The sequence below is a fragment of the Pristiophorus japonicus genome, chromosome 10 (genome assembly GCF_044704955.1).
Source record: "Pristiophorus japonicus isolate sPriJap1 chromosome 10, sPriJap1.hap1, whole genome shotgun sequence".
Lineage (NCBI taxonomy): Eukaryota > Metazoa > Chordata > Chondrichthyes > Pristiophoridae > Pristiophorus > Pristiophorus japonicus.
The window spans coordinates 140,574,869-140,596,730 of NC_091986.1; the positions used below are offsets into that span (position 1 = coordinate 140,574,869).

The window sequence follows — 21,862 nt, forward strand, 5'->3', positions numbered from 1 at the left end:
AAATTAGGCAACGATTTAGAGTGTAATTAAAAAAAAAGCATTTTGCTTTAAAAAATATTTGATATATTTAGGAGCGGTAACTTGGTGCAGTTTGATTAATACAGCTGAAAATGGGTTTAATCACAACAAATAAGCATTTTTAATCAGTGCATCTAGTCCACCACCTGTGAGTAACCCGATTTCAAATAACTGAAAATGACTTTAAAAAATTATACAAAACCATTTGCATGGTACAGTAGTCAATTTGTTAGTAAATTAAAAAAAATATATATTGAAAAGCTTTTAAAATGTGCCTGTTTGTGTCCTTGTGCCCAAAAAACCCAGCTTATTTTAAAGAGTCTTCTTGAAGGCCCACAAACAGGCATAATTATCAGAAACGTGCAATGGGGATTAATTCGAAATGGGGCAAGGCCAGCTTCTAGCAGAATGTTTTATAAACGAGCGCTAAAGATTGCAGAAACTAATTTTGGTTTGGACATAATTTGCATTTGAAATTCTGCGATCTTTTATGCTGGTTTGGCTAATTTCGGGCGAATTGCGCTGAAGAAAACAGCACAACCTAGCGGAAATTCCATGCCACATGTTTTTAAGACAAACTTGATCCAGGCAAGTCAAACATTGTGGTAAAGGATTCAATACAAATACAAGGCAATATCAATTAGGAAGTTAGAGTAAGGTTGCAAGTGGTATACCCCATGTGTCTGTGCTTGGTCTACTTTTGTTCTCAGTGTTTAGAGATAATTGGGACTTGGGATGGGTATTGGGAACATAATCTCAAAATGTACTGACAACACAGAAGTAGCAGGTTTGGCAAACAGTGAGGACTATAAAAGACTTTAGGGAGACACAGATAGGTTAGCGGAATGGGTAAATAGGTGGTGTATACTATTTAATGTGGATAACTGTGAGGCAGTACAGTGGGGGGGAAAGCTTGGAATGTGGAAACACCCTGAACAATGTGGAGGAAGAGAGAAGCCTTGGGGTTCAAAAACATGAGGATTTTCTCAATAGAATACATCAAAAAATACCGTTTACATGTTTCAACATGCTGTGCCACTGACTGGAAGGATGCAAGTTTGCATTCAAAATGTGACACAGGGAGGGATTCCTGATCTCAACTGTAGGGAGGCAATGAAAGGCTGCAGGTAGGGTAGGAAAATTAGAGGGTCAGTTACTTCCATACTCCTAGTGACTTGTAAGTTAGAGAACATAATTGCAGGTCTCCAATCTGCCCTGTCAGTGGATGGTTGTCTGGTACCGGGAAATCCCACAAAAGAAAGAATATTACAGAAGTAAAACATAAGGGTTATGATTTAAAACACAGCACTTGTATTGATGTGAATCGGTGCTTAATTTCAAAAAGTGGAAAACCCAGATATCTGAGAATTTTACAGATATTCCAGCAGCAAAAATGTAAATGAAAAGGTATATTGCCAGAAGCTGTGTTGTCAGAAACATGTCTAGGAAATCAACCCTATGCAAAACTTTTCCTCGGATTTTCAAAATCAGAATCATTTTCAGTTATTATATTCACTGGGTATTAAATCTTGAAATAGATGCGTGCATTGAGATGATAAAACTTATATTTTGGGTAGGATTGGATACTTTTAGGACAAGCCTGAATGTAGAGAATGAACTTTTTTTTTGTACCTTGTACTTCCTTCTTGTCTTCTTGGTTGTTGATCTGAGCTTCAACATTTTTTACAGAATGGCCACTGCAACAGGCTAAAATACAAGAGCAATATACTTAGCTTTTTGTCAAAACAAACACTACATTAAAAAAGTTTATTTCCCGAATCAAATACAGTAACATGACCATACTCACCCTGGGTAGAAGACTTTGTCTTTAAAATGTAGAAAAGAACAATTAGGACAATGGCTATGGCCATTATAAATATGGTGGACATGGCAATTATCAAAGCTGTGCCCAGGTGTCCTTGTCCAGCTTGATCTACTAAGGGTTGACAGAATTCAAAAAGAAAATACATAAATAACTGAATTTTCTTTACAAATTTTGAATGTTAGCACTCTTCTGGCATAACTTTGAAAACTTCAACCTCTGGTAATATTGGAACAAGATCATCATTATTTTAGTTAGCAACTCATTTTTAACTAGGATGTTTACTAATCAAACCACAATGATGTATTGTTAAATATTAAACCATAATTTCATTGCACCAACACCCAACGATTTACACCACGACACAACTAAGATAGATACATTTTAAGGTATATATAGGACTTGCTGATTTCCGTTTACATGTGGGAACACTGAAGATATAATCAGGTGATAGGTATGGAGCATCCATAAAAGGAAAAAAGGGCTATATTTAAAAATATAAAGGAACAGTCCTGTCTTTGAATTATTTATATAGTTCTATTGGGCCCAAATTTGGCCCTCTAGTTTTTTCGGCGCACTTGCCTGAGGTGCGCTGACTTTCTGCTCTGAAAACAGCGCCGAAAATGTAGCTCCGTATTCTCCCCGCTCCGTGGACCATCCTAGGGCTTGGCGTGGTATGGCAAAACCAGTGGGGGGGCGGAGCTAGGGCCGTGCTGCTGAAAGAGAGCTGGCAGGGGGGCAGGGTTAGGGCCCAGCGTCTATAACAGTGGCGGCAGCGTTGCACATGCGCATTGGAGTGTTCGCGCATGCGCAATGGGGGACTAATATTGGCAATCGGCCATTTTTAAAGGGAAAGCCTTCTCATTGATTTTTGGTGCCTGATTTTGCAGCATCCGCACTTAAATTAAACTTAAACTTTCAAAGGTCAAAGAAGGTGAAAAATGGTAGTACAGCACTTCTCCCTCTCCACCCAAGGTATATATATGGACCACACCCAAAGGTCTTTTGTTCTCTCCCCCTCCCCCCTTCAGCCATGTGACTTCGCTCTCCCTCCTCATAACCCACCACCACCCGCCTCCCCCCCCCCACAGCCTGTTGCACCCTGGTTCATTCCTGCAGTCTGTGTGTTCTGCCGAGCTCAGCCCCCCCTTTAAGTTCCCTCCTGCAGCTTGTGTGTTCCTAGCCCCCGTTTAAGTTTCCTCCTGCCAGCCCCCTTCTGCGAGCCCAGCCTGCTGCTTCTTGGGTGTGTAGCCAGTTCACTGCTCTCCCGCCCAGGCTTCCCATCCACCGTCCCTAGCCCTGACCAAAGGGCTTGCCAGTGAGTTCTCCCACTGACTTCCCGGGGTCGAGGTAGGATTTCTTATTATTTATTTATTTATTCTTTATTATTGATGGTTTTTATGCTTCTTTAATGTTGTTGTGAAGGTGTTTAGTGGTTTGCAAGGTCTTCTCACTTCCTTCCCCACCCCCCATCCCCTCCCCCATCTCTGGCTACCTGCGCTGATTTCTTAACTCTCCGCAAGGGTTTTCTGTGTGGGCCACAAGTGGCCACATACGCTGGCCTAAGTTAGTTTGGAGCAACTACTGGTTGTCCAAACTGGCTTAAATGGCCAAAACAGGCATAGGAGGCTGGTAACACCCCCTTTTGAAAAAAAAAAACGAAACAACAAAAAATCCTAACTAACTCACTGGCGCAATGGAGATTTTTAAGATACCCCAAAAAAATCAAGTTGCTCCAAACAAAAAGCAACTTTGGGTCGCAGGGCTTAGTGCTGGGACCCCAGCTCTTTACAATATACATTAACGATTTAGATAAAGAAATTGAGTGTAATATCTCCAAGTTTGCAGATGACACTAAACTGGGTGGCGGTGTGAGCTGTGAGGAGGATGCTAAGAGGTTGCAGGTTGACTTGCACAGGTTAGGTGATTGGGCAAATGCATGGCAGATGCAATATAATATGGATAAATGTGAGGTTATCCATTTTGGAGACAAAAACACAAAGGCAGAATATTATCTGAATGGAGGCAGATTAGGAAAAGGGGAGGTGCAATGAGACCTGGGTGTCATGGTTCATCAGTCACTGAAAGTGGGCATGCAGGTACAGCAGGTGGTGAAGAAGGAAAATGGTATGTTGGCCTTCATAGCTAGGGGATTTGAATATAGGAGCAGGGAGGTCTTATTGCAGTTGTACAGAGCCTTAGTGAAGCCTCACCTGGAATATTGTGTTCAGTTTTGGTCTCCTAATCTGAGGAAGGACGTTCTTGCTATTGAGGGAGTGCAGCGAAGGTTCACCAGACTGATTCCAGGGATGGCTGGACTAACATGTGAGGAGAGACTGGATCAACTGGGCCTTTATTCACTGCAGTTTAGAAAGATGAGAGGGGATCTCATAGAAACGTATAAGATTCTGATGGGACTGGACAGATTAGAAACAGGAAGAATGTTCCCGATGTTGGGGAAGTCCAGAACCAGGGGACATAGTCTTAGAATAAGGGGTAAGCCATTTAGGACTGAGATGAGGAGAAACTTCTTCACTCAGAGAGTTGTTAACCTATGGAATTCCCTGCTGCAGAGAGTTGTTGATGCCAGTTGATTGGGTATATTCAAGAGGGAGTTAGATATGGCCCTTACGGTTAAGGGAATCAAGGGGTATGGAGAGAAAGCAGGAAAGGGGTACTGAGGGAATGATCAGCCATGATGTTATTGAATGGCGGTGCAGGCTCGAAGGGCTGAATAGCCTATTCCTGCACCTATTTTCTATGTTTCTATGTTTCTAAACCTTCCACCAACCTTAAAACTATGCCCCCTCGTAATAGACCCCTCCACCAATGGAAATAGACCCTTACTATCCACTATGTCCAGGCCCCTCAATATTTTGTACACCTTAATGAGGTCTCCTCTCAACCTCCTCTGTTCCAATGAGAATAAACCCAGCCTATCCAATCTGTTCTCATAACTAAGATTCTCCATTCCAGGCAGCATCCTAGTAAATCTCCTCTGCACCCTCTCTAGTGCAATCACGTCCTTCCTATAAAACGGTGACCAGAACTGCACGCAATACTCCAGCTGTGGCCTAACTAAAGTATTATACAATTTAAGCATAACCTCCCTGCTCTTAGATTCTATGTCTTGGCCAATAAAGGCAAGCATTCTGTATGCCTTCTTAACCACCTTATCCACCTGGCCTGCTACTTTCAGGGATCTGTGGACAAGCATTCCAAAGTCCCTTTGTTCATCTACACTATTAAGTGGCCTACTGCTTAATGTGTATACCCTTTTCTTATTAGCCCTCCCAAAGTGCATCACCTCACACTTCTCTGAATTAAATTCCATTTGCCACTGCTCTGCCCACCTGTCCAGTAGATTGATATCCTCCTGCAGCCCATGACTTTCCTCTTCATTATCAACCACACAGCCAATTTTAGTGTCGTCTGCAAACTTCTTAATCATACTCCCTATATTCAAATCTAAATCGTTGATATATACCACAAAAAGCAAGGGACCCAGTACTGAGCCCTGCGGAACCCCACTGGAAACATCCTTCCAGTCACAAAAACATCCATCGATCATTACCGTTTACTTCCTACCTCCAAGCCAATTTTGGATCCAACTTGCCACTTTGCCCTGGATCCCATGGGCTTTAACCTTCTTGACCAGTCTACCATGTGGGACCTTATCAAAAGCTTTGCTAAAGCACATATATACTACATTGTACGCACTACCCTCATCGACCCTCTTGGTTACCTCCTCAAAAAATTCAATCAGGTTACTCAGGCACGATCTTCACTTAACAAATCTGTGCTGACTGTCCCTAATTAATCCTTGCCTTTCCAAATGCAGATTTGTCCTGACTTTCAGGACTTTTTCCAATAATTTTCCCATCACTGAGGTTAGGCTGACAGGCCTGTAATTACTCAGCCTATCCCTTTCTCCCTTCTTAAACAAGGGTATTACATTAGTCCTCCAATCCTCCGGCACCATGCCCAGATCTAAAGAGGACTGGAAAATGATGGTCAAGGCCTCTGATATTTCCTCTTTTACTTTGCTCAACAACCTGGAATGCATTTCATCCAGGCCTGGGGACTTATCTACTTTCAAAGCTGCTAAACCGCTTAATACTTCCTTTCTCACTATATTTATTTCATCCAGAATATCACACTCTTCCTCGATAGCAGTATCTGTATTGCCCCTTTCCTTTGCGAAAACAGATGCAAAGTATTCTTGAAGAACCCTCCCAACATTCTCTGCCTCCACACAAAGATTACCCTCATGGTCTCTAATAGGCCCTACCCTTTCTTTAATTACCCTCTTACTCTTAATATATTTAAAGAACATCTTAGGGTTTTCCTTAATTTTACTGGCCAAGAATTTCTCGTGCTCTCTCTTAGCATTCCTAATATCCTTTTTAATTTTGCCTCTTAACTTTCTATAATCCTCTAAAGATTCTATAGTAATTAGCCGTTGATATATGACATTAGCGTCCCTTTTCTTCTTAATCCTCTCCTGTAAGTCCCTAGACATCCAAGGGACTCGAGAATTATTTTTCCCAGCCTTTGTCTTTAAGGGCACATGTTTGGCCTGAGCCTTCCGGATCTCCTCCTTAAATGCCTCCCACTGTTCCGACACTGATTTACCCATAAGTGGCTGTTTCCAGTCTACCATGGCCAAATCACTCCTTAACTTAGCAAAATTAGCTTTTCCCCAATTCGGAACTTTTATTCCAGACCTATTCTTGTCCTTATCCATAACCAACTTGAATCTGATTGAATTATGGTCACTGGCACCCAAGTGCTCTCCCACTAATACCCCTTCAACCTGCCCAGCTTCATTCCCCAAAATTAAATCCAAGACCGCCCCCTCTCGTGTTGGGCTTGCTACATACTGACTAAAAAGGTTCTCTTGAATGCATTTTAAGAATTCTGCATCCTCTATATCCTTCACACTAAATTTGTCCCAATCAATATTTGGATAGTTAAAATTCCCTACTATTCCCTATGGTTTTGGACTTCACAGCAATGTGCTACATATTTGCTCCTCTATCTCCCTCCCACTGTTTGGGGGTTTATAATACATGCCCAGCAGTGTGATCGCCCCTTTTTTACTTTTCAATTCAACCCATATGGCCTCATTTGATGATCCCTCTAACATATCATCCCTCCTATATATAATATTTTCTTTAATCAGTACCGCAACCCCCTCCCCCTTTTAACTCTCCTCTCTAACTTGTCTAAAAATCCTGTAGGCAGGAATATTGATCAGCCGAACCTGCCCCTCTTTCAGCCATGTTAGTGTGACCCGAGTTTTCAGTAACAGTTAAAAAGAAGCAGAAGACACCGGTTGGTTGCAGATGGCTCATTGAAGGAATAACCTAAATGTTTGCATCACAGAGAGAGATAAACAAAACCAGATCACTATGGAACAGGATTCATGTTGGATCCAATGGTCTATCCATTTCCAGAGCAATGAGATCATAAGCCTTTTTGCTAATTCTATAGACTTAAATAGCAAGCATACATTTGCTGTCAATTATGCTGCTGAGCTGGGGATGGCTATATTAAGTTGAACCCAACTAAAGCTATTAACATGTAATTCTGAGCTGAGCCACATATTAATTTGAACCCAGATTCTGTGGTGATGCAGTCTGAAAAAAAGGTTATTGTACTATTTGTGATGATTACTTTGATAATCATGTTACCTTTGCGCACGTAGAGATGTAGTGCCACACTAAGGGGAGGTGTTGAATGGAGTAAAGCATGGAACCTTGCTTGGACCTCTGTTACTTCCTCTCTATATAAATGACTTGGATGCATGAAGCAAATGTAAGCTTATGAAATTTGCAGATGGTACTAAATAGGGAGAGCAGTAGGTGCAGATAATGTTGTTAATAGCTTGAGAACAGATTTAATTCAATTATGCAATTGGGCAGATAAACAATAATTAAATTTAGCACTGACCAATATGATTTACATATTAGGCCATGCAATGAATCACAATGATGGGAATAGAATTAGCAGAGGAAAACGTAGACAGGGAGCTGGGAGTAACAGTAGATTGATCATTTACAATGACAAATCAATGTGGAGAAGCAATTTAAAAACAAATAGAATATTGGAATACTTTGCTAGAATAGTGGATTATAAGTCTACAGAACTCATGCTAATTCAGACAACACTTGGAATACTGCGTACAGTTTTGGTCACCATGTTTCAAAGGGGATTATATGTACTGGGGAGAGTGCAGAAAAGATCAACAAGAATGATCCCCAATATAAATGAATGAGCTTTGAGGTAAGACTGGAGAAGCCTACAGTCTAGATAGAAAAACAATAAAGGGGAAACCTCACAAATGTGTATAAAATATAAAAAGGTATATTGATAAAGTGAACAACAACTTTTATTTATATAACGCCTTTAACATAGTAAAATGTCCTAAGACACTTTACTACCAGTCTAGTAGCATAAAATACTATTATAGTAGCATAGAATACTAGCTTAAATTTTCTGGTCACTACCACTTTAAAATAGCTTTATCTGGCTGGGTTTCTTCAATGAGTGTTGAAATCTTCGGCTGTGCCTTCAGTTCCCCAGCCAGCCCTTCCATTCCCCTCCCCCTTCTTCAAATCCACAGGATCCATTTTCTTTTCATTTTAAAGTACCCTGAGAAATCTTCCTGCAATTGAGGAGTGCTTTATAAATGCACCCCGTCGTTGAGCGCCCAACTTAACAGACCTCCAGAATACAAATACATTTTTAAAAGTTTCAAGCTCAAAGTTGTTAGTCTATAGGATACTGAAACATCCATAATATGATGTTGCCATACCTTTGTGAGATTCTTGTAGAATGGGAGAGTTTCCATTGTTGGGTGTGGTACTGCTTGAAATACTTGAAGACAAAGTGATGCCCAAGCCTATGAAACAATAATAGGGATGACCAACTATTGTTAATATAAAATCAAGACAGAAAATGCAGTGTTCCATTATTTCATGTATATTTTGCAACCATCATCATTTTTACCAGTTAAACACAATTGGAAAGAAAATCATGTAAAGTTATTAAATATGATATATGGACTTTGAATCAAATTTTTGGGCAAGAGTTATATTTATTTAAGTGGTAGGTTCCCGGCCAATGCAGAGCTTAAGTCATCCTCGACTCCGAGGGACAGCCTAAGAAGAAGAGGTTCCAGAATGAGTCAGAATAAGGATTATTAAAATATTAATTGAATAAAAATAGAAGCTATCAGAAAGTAACAATATACATGTGCTATATACTATAGAGGAGAGTTAATGATAGGCTGGTCCCATCTTCCTGAATCTAAAGTAGGAGATGTATTCTTTACTTGAACCTTCAAATTACATAAACATTACGTACACTAGTTAAAAGTTGACACTGAATTAATTTCAACAATTTTCCATGCTTAGAGTGCACAGAACAATTTATTATTCTCAATTTATTATTCTGCTTATCCGATATTTTCCTCTGCGTCTTATTTGTAACAAATTCAGAAACTCCTTGTTTGTAAAGACTTTTACAAATTAGTTAATAATAAATCACAGAGAAAATAACGTGACACATCTTGCTTTTATTTTCATAGCTTTGTTTTAGATAATTTTAGACATCTCTGTATTTTTTACAAAAAGCAGTATGTGTATTTTTCAATATAGCAGAACAATTAGTGCACTGTAAATTGAAACTAGTTTTATGTTTGTTTTTTGTTTGGGGCTAATATATATTACAATAAACACTGGGTATCTGCCGCTGTTAATGCCTTATAAGTTCTATCTTGTTCAAGGAATCAATTCATTCATACCTATGGCAAATTTGTGTTTTGATTAGCTCCCAACTAACCTTTGAATTAAGATACCTCTGTTGTAGGCATTAGGCACCTGCTGAATATATCAAAACACTAGGCATTAGGCACCTGCTGAATATATCTAAACTCATATAAGTTTAAAGTGGCCACATATAAAATGGCTGCCCAAGCATGATGGGTACTCAGTTAGTCAAGTAATGAACTGGGGCTGACCGAGCAATGACCGAGCAATGACCTAGTGAGGCCCACTACCAGGAATGCCTTGGATACAAGATAATTATAACGAACCATTAAAGTACACTGGTATAATCAGTGACGTCACACAGCCGAGCCCCGAGGAACAGAGATAAGGGGGGAACCTGCCTCACATAACGAGGTCATTAATCAGCCTGAGCTGACAAAAACTGAACATACAGCCCCTGAGATATCAGGAGAATTCTATTGGGTTAAAGAAACCTATATGTAATCTATAATCGGTATGATTGGATTGTGTCCAGCCGAAGTGGGCTGAGTAACTGTAAAGAACTATTATAAAACATATAAATATCGATGAGTTTCTTTGCTCGTCGGAGAGAAGTGCCTAGATCCAGTCCTGAGGCTTCCTCCCTGCTAGCGAAAATAAAGGCCGCATTGGCGTTGGAACCGACTCTGAGTGTTGAGTGATTCTTCCGAGAAAACATTCACGCTAACACCTCGATCTGGTTAAACATATCTGTGAGGGACAGGCTGAGTCTCCTTGACTGACACGGAGAGTTGGCACTAGCAGCCTTTAGTTCAAACTGGAAAGTATCTAAAATGTCTTCATACTTAAGATGAAAGTACCAGTGGAGTAGTAGGTTGTAAGTGTGTGTATGTGTGTATGAGTCATCAAACAGAAGGGCAGATTAGCCTATACGCTTTTTTGCATTTCTATCTGTGCAGTTACAGAGGCATGAGAGCAAGACCATCTGTCTGTCCTCTTGGTACAGGTATAATGCATAGCACAGAGAAACATGAATAAAGGGGAAAAAGATTAAAATAGCACTAACATAGATGCACATGTACCATACTAGGGATAGGCTGGCCTCTCTCTATTCAGTTCAAAACCAGGTTCTGAAATAAAAAATACTTTTCTGAGCCAACTGTAGCGGCTAATTCTACAAAATCATAATTATAAAAAAACTATGTTGGCTCAGTAGCTAATGGCACCTCCTTGGTGTGCTGTTGAACCATACAAATCAGGAACGTTCCAGGTTTCATTCCCGCTCTGGGGATTTTGCTAATTTCAGCTGTGGTGACAATGAAGTAGCTACATTTAACCTTGGCTCTCCTAGGCTACAGTGTTGGGGTAGGACAGGATTAGACCAATCTGTGATGTGAACGTTTGTCAAATAGTCTGCAGAATTGTGGCTTAGCACAAATTACAGCAAAGGAGGAAAGAAAATTGAAATAATGTTTTTAATATTTATATGCTCGAGAGGTGACTCACATTCCTTTGTGTTAGGAGGTGCCAGTGCACAGGAATGGCAAACCTTTGTGTAGGTGTTTCTTGATCTATTGTCCAGTATGTAGTAACTGTAAATAAAGACCACATATGTAAGTTAACAAAGCATTCCCAGCACAAAATAACACCTCACAGAGAACAGTGGTTCACTGTGTGACAAATTAAAGATCATGCCAAGTGCACTAAACAACAATAGGTAAGAAAATCCTCAATCACCAATAAACATAAGAACATAAGAACATAAGAACTAGGAGCAGGAGTAGGCTATATGGTCCCTCAAGCCTGCTCCGCCATTTAATAAGATCATGGCTGATCCGATCATGGACTCATAACCCCTTATTCCCTTATCATTTAAGAAACTGTCTATTTCTGTCTTAAATTTATTCAATGTCCCAGCTTCCACAGCTCTCTGAGGCAGCGAATTCCACAGATCCACAACCCTCTGAGAAGAAATTTCTTCTCATCTCAGTTTTAAATGGGCAGCCCCTTATTCTAAGATTATGCCCTCTAGTTCGAGTCTCCCCTATCAGTGGAAACATCCTTTCTGCATCCACCTTGTCAAGCCCCCTCATAATCTTATATGTTTTGATAAGATCACCTCTCATTCTTCTGAATTCCAATGAGTAGAGGCCCAACCTGCTTAACCTTTCCTCATAAGTCAATCCCCCTCATCTCCAGAATCAACCTAGTGAACCCTCTCTGAACTGCCTCCAAAGCAAGTATATCCTTTCATAAATATGAAAACCAAAACTGCATGCAGTATTCTAGGTGTGGCCTCACCAATACTCTGTACAACTGCAGCAAGACTTCCCTGCTTTTATATTGTATCCCCTTTGCAATAAAGGTCAAGGTTCCATTGGCCTTCCTGATCACTTGCTGTACCTGCATACTACCCTTTTGTGTTTCATGCACAAGTACCCCCAGGTCCTGCTGTACCGCAGCACTTTGCAATCTTTCTCCATTTCAATAATAACTTGCTCTTTGATTTTTTTCTGCCAAGGTGCATGACCTCACATTTTCCAACATTATACTCGATCTGCCAAAATTTTGCCCACTCACTTAGCCTGTCTATGTCCTTTTGCAGATTTTTTTGTGTCCTCCTCACACATTGCTTTTCTTCCCATCTTTGTATCATCAGCAAACTTGGCTACGTTACACTCGGTCCCTTCCTCCAAGTCGTTAATATAGATTGTAAATAGTTGGGGTCCCAGCACTGATCCCTGAAGCACACCACTGGTTACTGATTGCCAACCCGAAAATGAATCATTTATCCCGACTCTCTGTTTTCTGTTAGTTAGCCAATCCTCTATCTATGCTAATATAATACCCCCAACCCCGTGAACTTTTATCTTGTGCAGTAACTTTTTATGTGGCACCTTGTCAAATGCCTTCTCGAAGTCCAAATACACCACATCCACTGGTTCCCCTTTATCCACCCTGCTCGTTACATCCTCAAAGAATTCTAGCAAATTTGTCAAACATGACTTCCCCTTCATAAATCCATGCTGACTCTGCCTGACCAAATTTTGCTTTTCCAAATGTCCTGCTACTGCTTCTTTAATAATGAACTACAACATCTTACAAACCACAGATGTTAGGCTAACTGGTCTATAGTTTCCTGCTTTTTGTCTGCCTCCTTTTTTAAATAGTTTTACAGTATTCAAACATAAGGAATTCAATAGGTTCCACTATTTCAATACTAATGTTCTTGGTAGCTTTAAAAAAGACATCTTTTGACAAACAATGTGCAATAACTAATATGGCAAAGAAATCTAGGGAAAGTTCTCTCAGCTTGTTTTAAAAATAAATGCTGCACAACCTCAGCAAGGTGGTCATCCTTGACCCCGAGGGACTGCCTATGATGATCAGACACCTTGATGAGCTGTCATTGCATGAAACTAATTTTGTGACATTTGCCTTTGAGGTGACAGCATGCTGAGACCACACTTCACTTTAATTTCATCACTGGTTTGTGCATGTCAAATGCATTCCATACAGTAGCTTCTGATCATTTCAACAGCCAGGAGAGGGAACAAACATCAATGAGGAGGGTAATTCTCTGCTCGCAATACTACAATCATCTGATAGTGCTGGGGTTAATACAATGCCTGTATTTTATTATACTATGCTTATCTCTTCAGTCTTAATCACTCCACAGTGTCTGGCCCAACGTGACAATGGATCATCCTCTGCCATTTCCGCCACCTCCACCATGATTCCACACCTTCCCCTCCCCTTTCAGCATTCCGAAGGGACACTCTGGTCCACTCCTCAATCCCTGGTCCGGTGGTCGTGAAAGGCGCTATATAAATGTAAGTCTTTCTTTCTTTCAATCACCCCCAGCACCCACTCCCCTTCCCACGGCACCTTCCCGTGCAAGCGCAGGAGATGCAACACCTGCCCTTTTACTTCTCTTCCCACCGTCCAGGGCCCCAAACACTCCTTCCAGGTGAAACAGCGATTTATTGTACTTCTTTCAATTTAATATATTGTATTCGCTGCTCAGAATGCGATCTCCTCTACATTGGGGAGACCAAACACAAATTGGGTGACCACTTTGCAGAACACCTCCATTCTGTCCGTAAGCGTGACCTGAAGCTTCTAGTCGCCTGTCACTTTAATTCTCCACTTCACTCCCACTCTGATCTCTCCGTCCTCGGCCTCTTACACTGTTCCAATGAAGTTCAACGTAAGCTTGAGGAACAGTACCTCAGCTTTTGATTAGACACTTTACAACCTTCTGGACTCAACATCGTGTTAAACAATTTCAGACCATAACCTGTGCCCTTAATTTTTTTTCAAAGTGATTATCAGCATGAACATTTTTGTGTCCTTCTGCACATGTGCGTGATCGACCCCGCCCCTTTTTGCGCATGCACACCCAATCCCCTTCTGCGCATGCATTCTGTCACGAGGTCCTGCTGTGCATGAGCAGTACACCACAGTGCAGCGTGGGCCACATTTTGCTCAGCTCCGTGGGAGAAGGCTCGGGAGAAGAGAGGATCGGACAAAGAGAGAGATCGCATCGGAACAGTGAGAGGGGGGATTTGAGGGAGGGAGAGGGGGGATTGAAGGGAGCGAGAGGGGAGATCAGAGGGAGAGAGAGGGGATATCAGAGGGAAAGAGAGGGGATCAAAGGGAGAAAGAGGGTGGATCTTAGGGATTGAGAGGGGGATTGGAGGAAAGAGAGGGACGATCGGAGGAATGAGGGGCGAGAGGGGGAAATCGAAGGTAGAGAGGGGAGAGGGGGTATCAGAGGGAGAGAGGCAGAGAGGCGGAGAGAGGGGGGATCAGAGAGAGAGAGAGGGGATCGGAGGGAGAGAAAGGGGGATCAGAGGGAGAGAGAGGGGGAGAGGGAGGGGGGAATCAGAGGGGGGGAAGAGAGGTGGTCAGGAACTGGGTGGGGGTGGGGGGGTGGTAAAGAGTATGGAGAGCACAGTGGGGATGGTGGAAGAAAGTGATCTGGGTCTAAAGGGGGGTTTCGAGAATGTGATCCAGTCTCCAGATCCAAAATCCGGAAGTCACGACACTGTCAGTATTCACTTCATACTCAATAAATCTGTTAACAATCCATGACCCACACACAATGCCCTATCTATGGAGGGGGTGGGTGTGGGGGGAATGTCAGGAACTTGTTAGGGGGAGAAGGTCATGAATCTGTGGGGGAGGAACTTCGGCAGGGGAATAAGGTCAGGAACTTGGACCGGGTAGTGGGAGGGGGTGGGGGGGGGGGGCGGTGAAGATAGTCAGGCATTTGGGTGGTGGGGGTGGGGGGGGGGGGGGGGGGGAGTAAGTCAGGAACTTTGGCGGGGGGTGGGGAAGTCAGAAATTTGGGCATGGGGAATTGGTCAAGAACTTGGGAGATAGGGGCAGGAACTTTTTTTGGGGGTGGGAGAAGGTCTTAACCCACGAGGATGAGCTCTGTCTGTTCCAAGTGAGCTCTATTCTGTCTGAAGTCGCAGTCAGAATGGCTCAAATTACACTTTGCAAAGTCACTGACTATGTCAGCAAGGAGGATCTAATTACACATTCCAGACAAACTGCTGGGTGTGTCTTGTCCTTCAAGGGGACCAATCAGCAATGATGACTTGCCATCCAAGGGGACCAATCAGAGATTTAGGTGTTGCAAATTAACAAGTCCATTTTTTCCTCCAGGGCAGCTGTTGATGATCCTGCCATTTCCTTTTTCACTTCATCTGGACTCATTTTTGTTTCTTAAACATCCCCATTACCATCTCCTTTTGCCTTGCACAATCATCCCTTTTGTCTCGTCTGCTTTCCACCCTGTCATGGACCTTCCCTTCCCTCCCTATCCCTGCCCTTACACTTGCTTAATAATTTGCTACATCTCTAACTTTTTCCAGTTCTGACGAAGCGTCATCGACCGGAAACATTAACTCTGTTTCTTTTTCCACAGATGCTGCCTGACCTGCCGAGTATTTCCAGTATTTTCTGTTTTTATGTCAGTAATGTTAACTGACTTTGAATGACGCACTCATCAATGGAAAGTCAGACAATTCTTTGTCTCCTTTAATTAACTGATTGAATTTTGATCTTACAAATCCGAACTGAAATGGAAATGCTCCAAGGATGATGTCTACAAGGTTAATTGCAGAAGAGTGCTGACCTGTTATGTTGGTAAACAATGACTCGGGATTTGCGGTCAGCGGTGAAGCAAAAGTGTTCGCTGTTGGCCCTGAAGCTCGCAATCCCTGTGTTGAGAACTTTGGGATTTCTGACCTACAATTCAATTCAATGGAACTTAATGGGGATCCCCTTGTTCAAACTGCTATGATGTCAACAGGCTGCCGAAGCAGCCAATCAAAAGGTAGAATTCTCAGACAGTAAACAAGTAATTGAGTCAGCTCTTTAAATTTTAACTTTTTAAAATAGTTAGAGAGAGCAAAAGAACGATTGAAGCTCTCACATGGTGAAAAGGAAACCTGTAATAAAGATGGACAAACTTGAAAAGAAAATTGACATTTTTTATCAAAATGGACAAGTTTCACAGTGCACAAAATTAAGATTAGTTTTCCAGGCCCTTAACATTTGCTTAGCAATCAATACATAGAAACATAGAAAATAGGTGCAGGAGTAGGCCACTCGGCCCTTCGATCCTGCACCACCATTCAATATGATCATGGCTGATCATGCAACTTCAGTACCTCATTCCTGCTTTCTCTCCATGCTTCTTGATCCCTTCAGCCGTAAGGGCCATATCTAACTCCCTTTTGAATATATCTAACGAACTGGCCTCAACAAATTTCTATGGTAGAGAATTCCACAGGTTCGCAATTATCTGAGAGAAGAAGTTTCTCCTCATCTCGGTCCTAAATGGCTTACCCCTTATCCTTAGACTGTGATCTCTGGTTCTGGACTTCCCCAACATCGGGAACATTCTTCCTGCATCTAACCTGTCCAATCCCATCAGAATTTTATATATTTCTATGAGATCCCCTCTCATTTTTCTAAATTCCAGTGAATATAAGCCTAGTCGATCCAGTCTTTCTTCGTATGTCAGTCCTGCCATCCCGGAAATCGGCCTGGTGAACCTTCGCTGCACTCCCTCAATAGCAAGAATGTCCTTCCTCAGATTAGGAGACCAAAACTGCACACAATATTCAAGGTGTGGCCTCACCAAGGCCTTGCACAACTGCAGTAAGACCTCCCTGCTCCTATACTCAAATCCTCTCACTATGAAGGCCAACATGCCATTTGCCTTCTTCACCGCCTGCTGTACCTGCATGCCAACATTCAATGACTGATGTACCATGACACCCAGGTCTCGTTGCACCCCCCCTTTTCCTCATCTGTCACCATTCAGATAATATTCTGCCTTCCTGTTTTTGCCACCAAAGTGGATAACCTCACATTTATCTACATTATACTGCACCTGCCATGCATTTGCCCACTCACCTAACCTGTCCAAGTCACACTGCAGCCTCTTCGCATCCTCCTCACAGCTCACTCTGCCACCCAGCTTAGTGTCATCTGCAAACTTGGAGATATTACATTCAATTCCTTCATCTAAATCATTAATGTATATTGTAAATAGCTTGAGTCCCAGCACTGAACATTGCGGCACCCCACTAGTCACTGCCTGCCATTCTGAAAAGCACCCGTTTATTCCTACTCTTTGCTTCCTGTCTGCCAACCAGTTCTCTATCCATGTCAATACATTACCACCAATACCATGTGCTTTAATTTTGCACACTAATCTCTTTGTATGGGACCTTGTCAAAAGCCTTTTGAAATTCCAAATATACTACAACAATTGTAAATTCCTGTCTGGCGTAAAAATAAAAAAGTGAAGGTGGCTCAACCGTGGCTATCAAGGGAAATCAGGGATAGTATTAAAGCCAAGGAATTGGCATACAAATTGGCCAGAAATAGCAGTGAACCCAGGGACTGGGAGAAATTTAGAACTCAGCAGAGGAGGACAAAGGGTTTGATCAGGGTAGGGAAAATAGAGTCCGAGAGGAAGCTTGCAGGAAACATTAAGACGGACTGCAAAAGCTTCTATAGATATGTAAAGAGAAAAAGGTTAGTAAAGACAAACGTAGGTCCCCTGCAGTCAGAATCAGGGGAAGTCATAACAGGGAACAAAGAAATGGCGGACCAATTGAACAAGTACTTTGGTTCGGTATTCACTAAGGAGGACACAAACAACCTTCCGGATATAAAAGGGGTCAGAGGGTCTAGTAAGGAGGAGGAACTGAGGGAAATCCTTATTAGTCGGGAAATTGTGTTGGGGAAATTGATGGGATTGAAGGCCGATAAAGCCCCAGGGCCTGATGGACTGCATCCCAGAGTACTTAAGGAGGTGGCCTTGGAAATAGCGGATGCATTGACAGTCATTTTCCAACATTCCATTGACTCTGGATCAGTTCCTATGGAGTGGAGGATAGCCAATGTAACCCCACTTTTTAAAAAAGGAGGGAGAGAGAAAACAGGGAATTATAGACCGGTCAGCCTGACATCGGTAGTGGGTAAAATGATGGAATCAATTATTAAGGATGTCATAGCAGCGCATTTGGAAAGAGGTGACATGATAGGTCCAAGTCAGCATGGATTTGTGAAAGGGAAATCATGCTTGACAAATCTTCTGGAATTTTTTGAGGATGTTTCCAGTAGAGTGGAACCAGTTGATGTGGTGTATTTGGACTTTCAGAAGGCTTTCGACAAGGTCCCACACAAGAGATTAATGTGCAAAGTTAAAGCACATGGGATTGGGGGTAGTGTGCTGACATGGATTGAGAACTGGTTGTCAGACAGGAAGCAAAGAGTAGGAGTAAATGGGGACTTTTCAGAATGGCAGGCAGTGACTAGTGGTGTACCGCAAGGTTCTGTGCTGGGGCCCCAGCTGTTTACATTGTACATTAATGATTTAGACGAGGGGATTAAATGTAGTATCTCCAAATTTGCGGATGACACTAAGTTGGGTGGCAGTGTGAGCTGCGAGGAGGATGCTATGAGGCTGCAGAACGACTTGGATAGGTTACACCAGACAGGGATTTTTGAAGTTCATGCATGTGATGTTTAAATGTCTGCCATTGCCTATCCACCATCAACCCTTTAAGTATCATTCACCAGTCTATCCTAGCCAATTCACGTCTCATACCATCGAAGTTACCTTTCCTTAAGTTCAGGACCCTTGTCTCTCAATTAACTGTGTCACTCTCCATCTTAATGAACAATTCTACCATATTATGGTCACTCTTCCCCAAGGGGCCTCGCACAACAAGATTGCTAATTAATTCTACCTCATTTCAGAACACCCAGTCGAGGATGGCCAGCTCTCTACTTGGTTCCTCGACATATTGGCCTAGAAAACCATCCCTTATACACTCCAGGAAATCCTCCTCCACCGTATTGCTACCTGTTTGCTTAGCCCATTCTATATGTAGATTACAGTCACCCATGATAACTGCTGTACCTTTATTGCACGCATCCCTAATTTCTCTTTGATGCCATCCCCAACCTCATTACGACTGTTTGGTGGTCTGTACACAACTCCCACTACTATTTTCTGCCCTTTGATGTTCCGCAGTTCTACCAAAACAGATTCCACATCAGCCAAGTTAATGTTCTTCCTTACTATTGTGTTAATCTCCTCTTTAACCAGCAATGCTACCCCACCTCCTTTTCCTTTCTGTCTATCCTTCCTGAATATTGAATACCCCTGGATGATGAGTTCCCAGCCTTGGTCACCCTGGAGCCATGTCTCCGTAATCCCTATTACATCATATCCGTAAACAGCTTTCTGTGCAGTTAATTCACCCACTTTATTATGAATGCTCCTCGCATTGAGACATAGAGCATTCAGGCTTGTTTTGTTAACACTCTTTGTCTTTTTAAAATGATGTTGTACTGTGGCCCTTTTGGATTTTTGCCTTTGATTTCTCTGCCCTCCACTTTTCCTTATCTCCTTTCTACCTTTTGCTTCTGCCCCCATTTTACTTCCCTCTGTCTCCCTGGATAGGTTCCCATCCCCCTGCCATATTAGTTTAAACCCTCCACAACAGCACTAGCAAACACTCCCCCTCGGACATCGGTTCCGGTCCTGCCCAGATACGCTTTTAAAACTCAAGTTACACTGAATCCCTTTGGATCTAACATTTTAGTGGGGAATTTAACAGCGTACTGACTGCGAAAGAGCCAAAATTTTTGTCAGTTTCAATGATTTATGAGATTTCACTGATTTCCGGTTCTGTGTGGGGTGGCACAGCGCAGTCAGTTTCAGACCTGTCATTGACAGATCGCAACTTCGGGATTTTCACCATGCGCCAAATCCCGACGATGCAGTGAGTTTCAGAGGCAGAATGATGGTGAACGCTACCGTACTGGATAAGCAGAAATTTTCTCCGAAGCCATTGTCTTTGCTCCCTGCCACAAATTGCGTTCCCTAGCCACTGACTCCATCCCTCTCCCTAGCACCTATCTGAGGCTAAACCAGACTGTTCACAACTTTGGTGTCATATTTGTCCCTGAAATGAGTTTCCGACCATAAATCCGTGGCATAAGTAAAACTGTCTATTTCCACCTCCATAACATTGCCCGTCTCTGCCCCTGCCTCAGCTGACCTGCTGCTGCAACCCTCATCCATGTCTTTGTTACCTCCAGACTTGACTACTCCAATGCATTCTTGCTGGCCTCACACATTCTACACTATGTAAACTTGAGTTCATCCAAAACTCGGCAGCTGTGTCCTAACTTGCACCAAGTCCTGATCAGCCTTTACCCTTGTGCTCACCGACCGACATTGGCTCCTGGTTAAGCAACACCTCGATTTCAAAATTCTCATCCTTGTTTACAAATCCCTCCATGGCCTCGCCCTTCCCTATCTCTGTCGTCTCTTTCAGCCTCACAACCCCACGAGATGTCTGCATTCCTCAAATTCAGGGACCTCTTGAGCATCCCTGAATATAACTGCTCAACCATTGGTGACCGTGCCTTCAGCTGCCTGGGCCGTAAGCTCTGGAACTCCCTCCCTAAATCTTTCCGCCTCTCTACCTCTCTTTCCTCCTTTAAGACGCTCCTTAAAACCTACCTCTTTCACCAAGCTTTTGGTCATCTGCCTTAATTTCTTCTTATGTGGCTCGGTGTCACATTTACTTGTTTTGACATAACACTGCTGTGAAGCTCCTTGAGACGTCTTACTACATTAAAGGTGCTTTATAAATAAAAGTTGTTGTTGTTGTTGTAAAATCTGGGCGAATACATTGCAGGATAGTAAACCTGCGAACGCGCAAATGGGGCACAGGGATTGATCTCTGTGCCTCAACAAGGATATCCAAGGCTCATCTGATATTGGGCCTCAGGCCTCACTGGCGAGCTGTGGATACCTATTGAGTGTCTTCAGGCAACTCACTGGCGAAGAGGCCTAGAATATCGTGCTGTTTCGTTGCTAGCAGCGGCCCTCAATGCCTTTAAATGTGGAGGGAAGGTGACCGGGAGTGGGGTGACCAGGAGCAGATGGCAATCCCGGGGTAGGGGGGTGGGAGGTGCAAGGTTCTGATTGCGGGGGGGTGGTGGGGGTTGTGGTTGTGATCGGGGATTCGAGGTCATGAGATTGGGGAAGGTGGATGCGGCGATCGGGGAGCAGAGAGCGTGACTCGTGGTCCGTGGTTTGAAAGTAGAACTGGAGGGGCTCACTCTGGCACTTCCTGGCTCCACATTCAGCTTAAGTATATCTCGAGGCCAATGTTTGTTATCTGAGCAGACTATAAATTTAATAAGTTCTATTGTACAGGCACAGCGTCCAGAATCCGGAACTCTCGGGACTGAGGCCGTTCCGGATTCTGCGTTTTTCCGAACTTTGGATCGTCTTTCTGACGTCACGAATCTGGAAACACCTGAGCCCGGGTTTGGGTATTTCTGGATTTTGAAACGTCAGAAAGTTGCTCGCCGAGGATCTGTTCGGGCCGCTGGCCCCGTCGATGAGGTCGTCAGGCCGGGGCCTCACCGCCAAGGCGTTGTTTGGGCGGGCCCCAATGAAGAGGAGCTGATTGGGCAGGGCCCCGCCAGGGAGGAGCTGTTCGAGCGGGCCCCGCCGCCAAGAAGGTGTTTGGGCGGGCTCCACCAAGGAGGAGCTATTTGGGCGGGCCCCGTCATGGAGGAGGTGTTCGGGCAGGCTGGCGAGGAGGCCCCGAGGTAAGGGCAGTGGCGGTGAGCGCGACGAGGCGCGGGGCGGTGAGGCGAGGCCTGAGGTCGGGCAGCGGCGGGA

The 21,862-nt window shown here is 43.2% G+C and overlaps 1 protein-coding gene across 1 annotated transcript in view; it reads right to left on the minus strand.

Annotated features, from left to right (window-relative positions):
• Positions 1-21,862, minus strand: part of edar (ectodysplasin A receptor) — a 96,285-nt gene that overhangs the window by 22,895 nt on the left and 51,528 nt on the right. The window contains exons 4-7 of the mRNA XM_070891308.1: positions 11,122-11,207; positions 8,661-8,747; positions 1,826-1,954; positions 1,651-1,725 (exon numbers count right to left, since the gene is read on the minus strand). Of these exons, the coding sequence (XP_070747409.1) occupies positions 1,651-1,725; positions 1,826-1,954; positions 8,661-8,747; positions 11,122-11,207 (377 nt within the window). The remainder of the gene's footprint in view (positions 1-1,650; positions 1,726-1,825; positions 1,955-8,660; positions 8,748-11,121; positions 11,208-21,862) is intronic.